Here is a 10,567-nt window from a genome sequence, read left to right as displayed (position 1 = left end):
AAATAGTACTCCCAATATACCCATTTTACAAAATAAAGAGGTCCTTATTAAGGAAGTTAAATTAAAAACATGTAAGTGGTTGTTGATTATTCATTAGGGAGGTGGACCCCAGTGGTGATTCACTTACAATGGGTTATAACCCGTTTTCAATTATTGTGAAAACAGATTATCTATACTGCAATCGATCCCACCAACGTGACCAGTGAGAAGGAAACATAAAAAGCCCCAATTTTAAAGAATTACACATTAAAAAGAGCCAAGTGGGTGGTACACAAGCCCATTACTCTAACCACAGACTTCGTACATTTCAGCTTGCCACCTCAGGAGGCTGCAAGCAGAAAAAAAATGGTTGGTCCCCCCTTTGACTAAAAATAAAATGAATGGATACAGACTTTAGGCAAACTCCCCTTCCTCCTCCAGCTTTATTGATAGTTTAAAATTACATTTCTATTTTCCAGGATTTCAGTTTCTTTTACCATCTGACTTTAAAAACTGATTACAAGCAAATGAAACTCAAAAACAGTTGTCTAAAGTGATATAGTATACAAAACAACATCTTGATTTCTGTGAAAACATTTCTCTGCAGCTCCTGAACAGCGTACATTGCTATATTCATTGATGCATGTTCTGGGTTTTATTCATTACTTCCATGTAAAGGAAAAAAAAATAAAAAATAAAAATATTCCAGACCTTTACTTCACCTGTATCTCTGATACTAACTCAGTGGCCGCTTTCACCAGATTTGTACACATGGCCACTTGCTGACATTGACGTGTTTATTCTGCCTAAGCCTGATACAGATGTGGTTGATGTTAAGAACAGCTGAGGTCAGACAATGAGACCGTCAAAACATAAAAAATTTGCAGAAGTTTTAATAAACTCTCCCCAGTAGCAGTTTGCCCTCTTGCGCAGGTGCTACCATAAACCTGAGAAGGGTCTACTGGTCTGACTCAACTCTTCCCATTCATTTAATCCCAACTCACCAGTGGCATGGAAAGGGGGTTCTTTAACAAAGCATTATACATAACACCTCTACCAAACTAAACATAAACATTTTTTTTGTAGTTAAATGCAGGAAGTCGTTTTACCACCCTTTCCTCCTTTTGCACGTCAAGTAAAGCTCACTGGCCTGGGACTAGCTCTATCTGCCAACCTTTGGCCAGTGAAGAGGATTCAGAGAAAATAATACAACCATCAATCAGAAAAAGGAGGGGCGACAAATGAAATTTAAGCTGTAGCTTCAATCGTGCATTCCCGTGCAAGGTGCCCCGACTCCCCGCAGCGGTAACAGTTGACTTCACTGTCCTTGCTGCAATTGATGGCTACATGTCCGGTCTCCCCACACCTATAACAGAAAGATCAATAGAACGTTATAATCTGGGTTATGGCAAAGTAGAGACACACACAAATCCAGAATAAGGTTGTGTAGGCATTACACCATACCTGTAGCACTTAACTTTGGTGCAGTCTTTCTGGATGTGACCAAACTCTCCACAAGAATAACACTTCTGCTCATCAGCGCGGTCGCAGTCTCGGGCAAGGTGGCCTGGTTTGCCGCAGTTGTAGCAGCACTGCTCTCTCTCCTTCCTTGGCTCCTTGCAATCCTTTGCAATGTGTCCACCTCTGCCGCAGTTATAGCAAGCTAAACACACAAGTAACAGAATTAAAACTACAGAACCTGTAAATCTAAGGCGTTAATAAGAACACGGTCCAGTTTAAGATCAAATATGTGGCATGGATTGAGACATTGGAACTAAGTGCTGGTTAACTTCAGTGGTCTGATTTATATCAACGGGGCAGATATACGAGCTACGCAAGATAAGCTCACGTTAAATTCCTAATTTTGCTCTAATTGCTTGTGAAACGCAACAATTAGCAATTAATGCAACTCTGGGCTAGACGTGTTAAGCCGTGACAAGTTGTAAAGTGGAGGTTGACAGATAAATGACCAGCCAATCACTTCCATTTTTCAAAGCGAGCCCGTAACATGGCAGTTAAGAGATAAATGACCAGCTATTCAGATCCTATCAGTTCATATCACAAACCAAATCTGTATGTGCAGACACTACGTTTTGTACTAGAACGCATCTAGTTCAAACTGCACTGTTATAGCATATTGAATGCAATTTGAACTAGATGCAATAGTCGTCCGATGTGCTCGCATGTCCACCGGCACGCCACCTGCCAGATCAGAGCAGCAAAGAGGGTGACTCAATCTATATCACACCTTAACTCTCCCACTTTACGTCTTAATACATCTGGCCCAATATTCCATCCAACACAATGGCAAAGTTTACCAAGGTGAATGGATAGAAGAAAAATAAAAATAAAAAACTCCAAGAGAAATGCCAGTGAAGAGCGCATCAATGCAGATAGGAGCATGCTTTATTTTAACCATCCCATACTCTATCATAAGACATTGGCAGACCACATCTTCATACCAGTCAGTTATCCCCAGTAGCTTCCATAACCCTTGATTTGTGATAAAGAGTACAGGAATAAACACAAACACAGCCTGGTTAAGAGCTCTCTGGTCAAAAGTGTTAAAGAGATCAGGGAGGGTGACAAACTACTACATTTATAGGGAGCGTATTATATATAGTATGTTATTTGTTGACTGAACATTTATTTTCAGAGAAAAGAAAAAAAAATGTTAGCATGTTCTTGTATGTAAAAATTAATAGGCAATAATCTCTGTCTCGGCATAGTTAACTCAGCAGGAAGCATATCTGTTGTCTTAACAGGAATCTGTACCTTCATAAACTATGTCCTAAGTATGATCAGTTACAAATTAATTTGCAATAATGAAATCTAAGACATATTATGGTGGAACACAAGTGGATGATATGGGGGGTGTCATGCCACACTGGTTAGGCCAGTGGTTTGAACCCCAGGCCAAAAGGTCTTTATATGTCATCGTTATGAGGGCACTGTAATAAGCCCTTTAAAGAAAAAGGCTCATGGAATTTTAGCAACTAGCTCAGTATACGTTACATGAAACCATTACAAAGGGCTAGTGGAAACATTAAATAAAACCTACAAATTACAACTACGGTGCATTTACGGGGCCAGTTGAGAGATTTGACCATGTGGAAGGATAAAATTGACATTTTATAGCAGGGTTGGGAAACCTTTGGCCCTCCAGCTGTTGGTCAAATAGCAAGACAGTGGTAGGCACTCTCTAATGTGTAGTTCAACAGCTGGTGCCAAAGGTTCCCAATCCGTTTTAAAAGCATATCAAAAAGACATTTTATTGCCCATCTGGTAATCTCCGTTCTCTTTGATTTAGATTGACATCAAACCTTACACAATACAGGTTAAATTTATGATGGGAGTTCTACTTCATATGGGATGTTGCTATGGGCAACCAATCAGAATCTACTTATTTAGCACCTTCTAGAACAGGCATGTCCAACGTTGGCCCTCCAGATGTTGTGAAACTACACATCCCAGCATGCTTTGCCACAGTTTTGCTATTAGAGAATGCTAAAACTATTGCAAAGCATGCTGGGATGTGTAGTTTCAAAACATCTGGAGGGCCAACGTTGGACATGCCTGCTCTAGAAGATAAGACAAGATCAACCCATTGGAAATAGTAGCAAAAATAAGCCATGTACGCTCACAGTATAACAATTATACAACACTTGAATGTTGCTGTAGATAAAGTTGTACTGTTCGTAGAGAAAGTTGTACTGTTCGCATAGGAAGGCAGTGTATCACTAGAATTATATTGTATTATTCATTTGTTAACCAGCAAGTAATGCCATTTCCAACACATAGTAACTACATTAATAGAGCAATGCCCCCAGATTTACAATCAACACAAATGCCAGCCTTTGCACAATGTAACCAGCTAGGACATCCTAATAAAGAGACTTCAATTATTATAATCAAAGGCCTGGCAATTTCAGCACCCAAAACTAGTTTGCCATCCCTTCTATATTTTCATTGACAACACATGGCAATACTAGAATCCAAACTTGCATGTGCAAGTCTGAAATAGAAGAAAGCAGACTAGTAATGCGAAAAGGGGCAGCATTGATGGTGTAATGGTTACCATTACTGCCTCACAAGACTGAAGTCATGGGTTCGATTCCCACGAACTGTAGGAGGTTTATAATATTCTCCCCGTGCTTGCGTGGGTTTCTTCCGAGTACTCCGGTTTCCTCCCACAATCCAAAAATATACATGTAGGTTAATTGGCTCACGACATGTTTATATACCCACCATATTTGCCGTCTCCGAAGTCTGGAACAGTAGAAAAAAAAAAATATATTATAGGCGGTTACAGTTTTTTTTTAATCAGGAATGTGAACTTTGCGAAAAAAAATATCCAGACCAGATTATCTCCCATACAAAACCATTTGCTACAGCAAACGGCCACATTTGACTATGTTTTGACAAACTGTTCCAATACAAGCAACTAACTGGTTAAAGCAGCATACACTGCAGTGGTGCAAGAAGCCTCATTTGCTGGAAGCCTTACAACGTTTATATTGTAGCTAACTTAAATACAGACAAGTATTGTTTGTGTTTACAAGAGATAGAATATGTAGCTAAATAAAAGACACTCACCATCCTCTTGAAGATCACAATCCTTCGCAAGATGGCCGGACTCTCCACAACGGTAACAAATGTCTGGAAGTGATGAAGAAATGAATTGGAACCCTATGTTAAAGGGTGAAAACAATATATAAATGACCCTGCAATAAATCTTTGTTGCTTAAAAAATTGGTACTTTCTGGGCTCCCATGTTAAATGCACCCCATTTTTTCATACCCCTACTATCCAACTACGCATGGAGTTGATTTTATATAGTGTGGCGAGCGCAGGGAGCCCGAAGCGTGGCAAGCGCAGAGAGGGGACGCGGTCTCATAATAAAAACGGGAGCCCAGATATTACATAAGTACCAAAAATTTAAAATGACCAGCAACAGTGTAGACTATACATGGCTACCTCTTGAAGAGTTGAATCCACCACGTCCGCGACCTCGTGCACCTCCTCGTCCACCACCACCGATGCCACCACCACCACCACCGCGTCCTCCGCCAGTAGGGCACTCCCTGGCCCAATGACCAGAACGGCCACACTTAAAGCACTCGTTGCTGCTCATGTTTTCAGAGTTATCTATAAAAAAAATAAAAAAATAAAATCAAGTTAGGATATTGTTTTAGAAAAGTCCACAGCAAGGGCTCTTCGTAAACATAAAAATTAAGGACAGAAAACAAAAACATGCAAGACCTCAGCTACTAACTACAAAATAATGATGGTTTAAAAAAAGATGAGATACTAATTACTTTATGTGAAATAATTATGTTTTTAACCAAAGACTTCAATGGTACTAAACAATAATGACCCGAACAAGTGATAAAGCGTAGTGTTATGGTGTGTACACACAGTCAGATGTGCCTTAAGATACTATCCGATCAGATCGTGGATAGTATCTTAAGGCACATCCGATTTGCATACAAGTCTGACTATATAGTGCAGATCTGCACTATATAGTCATGGCAGACAAGACTTTCTGCCTTGCGATCCGATTCTGATGCGCGTTGACGTATCGGGATCGCAAGGGTTAAAACCCTTCCGATTCAATGTTGACTATATTGTCAACATCGGAAAGCAAAAAGTACCGTGTGTACACACCATTAAAGGACCAGTCAATCAGCTCTTAACTGCCGTGTTACCGGCAGTGTTTGAGAAATGAGTTAGGAGCCGATTGGCTGGTACTTTATCACTTGTTAATAAATATGGCCCATTATTTGTTATGCGCACCAGATCTCCATGCCAGTAAGCCTATTTAAAGGATGCAGAGTGGACAACTTGTGACCGAATATGGATGTACTCAGCAGCTTAACAGGTGGAAAACCAATGCCAAGTATTTTAAGTTCTGTCAAGATATGGGAAAGTTTGCATAGTATTGTGTGACTACTAGAAGCTTTTCCAGGCTTTAACATGTATTTTAGTTGAAACAGGCATGGAAATGCCAGGCATTATAGTGAACCCCCAACGCTCCCAGTAAAATAGTTTCAGTCACTATGAAAGTCAATAGAAGCCATTATACATCTGAGGGATTATAGCAATTTCCAGATACACAGACACCTGAGTCGGGGAAATGGGGTTACTGAAATACTTGGAAGATCTTGGTTGTCCAATCGCAAGTCGTGGATTTTTAACATGAGTACATTTCCTGACGTACCACCAATAACTGATGGCAGACCATTGGGAACAAAAATCTGGTAATATATTAGAACATACGACTATCAGCCATTTACTCCCAAACACTTGAAAACAGGCAGTCATTCAGACAAATTGTTTAAATCCATTTGATTAAACAAATGTATCCGACCGATAATTTTTGTCCATTTTCCAGTGTTTGGTAGCAAATGGCTGATACATTGCCAGATTTTTGTTCCCACCAGAAAGCAATCCTTAGGTGTGTACCCAGCTTTAGAAACAGAACTTGATGGCTGCTGATAAGCTCTTGTCCTACCTATCTAGTCTGCCTTCTTTCACAATGTATCCTTTTGGCAACTTCAACCCTCATCTGAACACCATCTACTTCAGGTCCGGCCAACCTGTGGGTCTCCAGCTGTTGTGAAACTACAAGTCCCAGCATGCATTTCCACTGTATTGCTATTAGGGAATGCTAAAACTGGTGAGGCATGCTGGGATGTGTAGTTTCACAATAGCTGAAGAGCCACATGTTGACCAAGCCTGACCTAGATGCTGCATCATGGCCGGCTTTTATTATAGTACATAATCTACTCTTAATAGAGTTTAGTACCTATACCATGTGCACTTGCAGCTGGATCCTAAATCAGCTCCCAATAAAAGTACCCATGCCATGTGCACTACAGCTAGTAACCTAGATAAAATCCTAATAGAAGTAACAATGCTAGGTGCACTAGTGCTATAGTAACCTAGATTAAATCCCAATAAAGGTACCCATGCCATGTGCACTGCAGCTAGTAACCTAGATCAGCTCCTAATAAAAGTACCCATGCCATGTGCACTGCAGCCAGATTAGCTCCTAATAAATGTACCCATGCCATGTGCACTGCAGCCAGATTAGCTCCTAATAAATGTACCCATGCCATGTGCACTGCAGCTGGATCCTAGATCAGCTCCCAATAAAAGTACCCATGCCATGTGCACTGCAACTAGTAAGCTAGATCAGCTCCCAATAAAAGTACCCATGCCACGTGCACTACAGCTAGTAACCTAGATCAAATCCTAATAGAATGCTAGGTGCACTAGAGCTAACCTAGATTAGATCCCAATAAAGGTACCCATGCCATGTGCACTGCAGCTGGATCCTAGATCAGCTCCCAATAAAAGTACCCATGCCATGTGCACTGCTGCTAGTAACCTCGATAAGATCCCAATAGCAGTACCCATGTTATGTGCATTGCAGCTACTATATATGCGAGATGGAGTGCAATCTAGCATGTAATGCAATCTTGTACATGGCGACCAGGGCCCATAACACGTGGACAGGGAGCGCCTCACAATCGCTCTTATGTCTATAACCTGGGCATCACTCATATTGGAGAGATCAGGGGACCCCCACCATATAAGGAAGGGACGCTCCTGCCAGCAGGCGTAGGCGCTTGCCGCTACCCTGGTCTGAGATATAAATAGCAGGCAGCAGCGGCGGGGGCCCCTGGGGCAGGGTAGCACGTGGGAGGCCGCAGCCTGCGCGCAGGCCCAGGGACGGCGGCGCTTACTTGGTGGTAGACGAAATCGTGCAGAGCGCCGCGCCCAGGACCAATTGTGGGAACGGCCAGCAACTGCGAGTCCCCGGCGGTGCTCGCTGCCTGGGCCTAGTGCCGCGCCTCTTCACCGGAGCCTTTTGCGAGCGCGACTAGAGGCCTAGATCTCCGCAACTAGCCGGAGCACCACGCCAGCAAGCCCCCACTCCCACAGCGTATCCCGTGCGCCGCGCTCTCTATCCCCCGCAACACCCACTACCCAGTCCCCGCTGCCTTACTCACCAACCGGCCGATGTTTATCCTCAGGTCCTCTCCTCCGCTGCGCCACACGAGGTTTGCACACGACCCCAAAGTGCCCGTCGAGAGTTGCGCACGGCGCTCCCAGTCTCAGCAGCCAATCAGCGAACAGGACGAGTGCAGCCACTGCCTCACTCGGCACCAATCAGCAGCGCCGTACGCTACACACGGACACGCCTATTGCAAATCAAGCTAGGCTGCTGCTTGTCAATCAGAGCGAACCATTGTGCACTACGGAATAGGGGTGTTTAAAATTCTATAGGCAGTAGAAGGGGGACACCTGCCCAGTAATAAACAACAGCAAGTCCCTGTGATACGTAGAAATCAGATATAAATTATAAACGCGCTTTTCGTAGCATGTTTTACGAGAAATACTAGTGTTTTATCGGATTTATTTTCTCAGAAAACCCCTCGGTCGGGGCGTCCAGTGAGTGCGTGTGTCGCGGCTCCCACAGATGGTACATTCCTTCCACATGACTCAGGTCGCCTCGCTGCTGGGAGTGGGAGGAGGGGGGTGAGGGAGTCACTTCCCGCCTTCTGCAACCGACCTGTCATTTTCTCTCTCATCCAGGCGGGGCCGCCATTTTCTGCTCTCTAGCTTGTTGCCGCAGAGGCGCCAGCTTTATTTAGCAATGGTGTAATCTCCTGAGGCGTACAACAGCAACATGGGCCGTCTATGACGACGTGTACTTTAAGTTTCCCCAGCTGGGTCCTGTACCTGGTGCACACAAACACATACTGTATGTGTAAGCTAGCATCTCATTTATTCAAACATACATACATGTATTCATAGGTACATGAGGTGCCCAATAAAGAGCAGACTTTCCCTTGTACCTAATAACATGTAGTATTAGTAGATGACCTATTATTTCCTGCTTCTAAACCCTACAAAAATATTGGTACTCTTTACCTAGAAGGGCGCCAGCGATTGAAATCGCGGTCGTCGGGGGTAAAAATCGCGGGTAAATCGGGATGCCCGCGATGACCGCGATTTTCCCATAGGGAACAATGTTAAAAAGGCTAATTGACCGCGATTTGACTGTTAAATGCCTCAATGGACCCGATTTGGCCCTAGGAATCAATGTTAAATGGGCCACAGAGCCCAAATAAGCACAATTAACCCTTAAATGTCCCCCCCAATTTTTAACGCCACCCCACGATCCACGCAAACCCGAAGCGTGGCGAGCGCAGCGCGAGCCCGCGAGGGGCGGCGGTACGCGTCCTCAGACCTTTTCATGCCCTACTATCCACTAGGGCGTGGAGTGAGAATATAATAGTGTGGCGAGCGCAGCGAGCCACCGAGCCCGAAGCGTGGCGAGCGGACGCGGATACCTTCACAGTTATACGCGTCCCCTCGCGGGCTTCACAGGTGTCCGTGGCGACGCCGACACCTGTGAAGCCCGCGAGGGGACGCGTCTACCTGTGAAGGTATCCGCGTCCCCTCGCGGGGCTCGCTGCGCTCGCCACGCTTCGGGCTCGGTGGCTCGCTGCGCTCGCCACACTATTATATTCTCACTCCACGCCCTAGTGGATAGTAGGGCATGAAAAGGTCGGAGGACGCGTACCGCCGCCCCTCGCGGGCTCGCTGCGCTCGGCACGCTTCGGGTTCGCGTGGATCGTGGGGTGGCGTTAAAAATTGGGGGGGACATTTAAGGGTTAATGGGCTCTGTGGCCCATTTAACATTGATTTCTATGGCCAAATCGGGTCCATTGAGCCATTTAACAGTAAAATCGGGTCCATCGCGCCTTTTAACATTGATTCCTATGGGAAATCGGGAGCATCGCGTTGCGGGCATCGCGGGTACATTTATGGCCGGCCGCGACGCGACCGACACGATTTCCATGTTTAACATGGGTTTCAATGGGAAATCGCGGGCATCGCGTCGGTCGCGTCGCGGCCAGACATAAATGTACCCGCGATGCCCGCGACGGGCGCCCTTCTAGGTAAAGAGTACCAAAATATTAATCACCAAAAAGTCTAGTACCACTCAAAGTGAAAGTTGAGATGCTGGATGCTAATTTGATATGCTGCAGGGTTCAATTGGTGCAGGCTTTGAGCATTAATGCCCCGTACACACGGGGGAGATATATTGCTCAGCAATATATTGCTAGCAATATATTGCTGAGTGTCTCTCCTGTTCATCAGCGACCAGAGATGGTCGCTGATAATCAGGAGACTCTGCCGGGGGAAGAGGCAGGGAAATAGCTGATCGCAGAAGCAAGCTCCAGCGACCATCAGGGGCTGCACACGGGAGCGCGCACCCGGCGATTCATCGCCGACAGCACACACAAATCACTGGCAATATGGTCGCTCAGCGACCATATTCCCAGCGATATGTGCTGAAATTGCACCCGTGTGTACGCACCTTAAGGCATCATTTTAATGCATGCACTAAGATGCACATTTTTATCTGTAAAGGTGGCCATACACTACTGCAAGGTATTGCAGCAGTGTACGGGTGGCAGGATTGCATGTGATACATCGCATGCAGTCCTTTCACATACAATCCATTCCCCACTGCCGGGAGGGGGCCGGGTCGGATAGGCACCTTAAG

The 10,567-nt window shown here is 44.8% G+C and overlaps 1 protein-coding gene across 5 annotated transcripts; it reads right to left on the bottom strand.

Moving 5' to 3' along the window:
* Positions 1-392: 392 nt before the first annotated feature.
* Positions 393-8,156, bottom strand: CNBP (CCHC-type zinc finger nucleic acid binding protein). Of its 5 annotated transcripts, none has more exons than XM_083156174.1 (6): positions 7,998-8,156; positions 4,957-5,127; positions 4,576-4,668; positions 4,228-4,248; positions 1,444-1,642; positions 393-1,345 (listed from the first exon to the last, which is right to left on the bottom strand). In XM_083156174.1, the coding sequence occupies exons 2-6, from the start codon at positions 5,111-5,113 to the stop codon at positions 1,228-1,230; spliced, it is 588 nt and encodes a 195-aa protein (XP_083012300.1). In that variant the 5' UTR covers positions 5,114-5,127; positions 7,998-8,156; the 3' UTR covers positions 393-1,227. The 5 variants fall into 5 exon arrangements, with proteins under 5 accessions (XP_083012300.1, XP_083012304.1, XP_083012302.1 ...); XM_083156178.1 differs by having other exon boundaries at positions 393-1,347; positions 1,459-1,642; XM_083156176.1 differs by having other exon boundaries at positions 4,576-4,638.
* Between the last annotated feature and the right edge of the window lie 2,411 nt (positions 8,157-10,567).

Source organism: Crinia signifera, chromosome 8 (genome assembly GCF_055691185.1).
Source record: "Crinia signifera chromosome 8, ASM5569118v1, whole genome shotgun sequence".
In the NCBI taxonomy this organism is placed as follows: domain Eukaryota; kingdom Metazoa; phylum Chordata; class Amphibia; order Anura; family Myobatrachidae; genus Crinia; species Crinia signifera.
The sequence above is the reverse complement of the archived record's forward strand: the minus strand, read 5'-3'. Positions and strand labels throughout refer to the sequence as shown.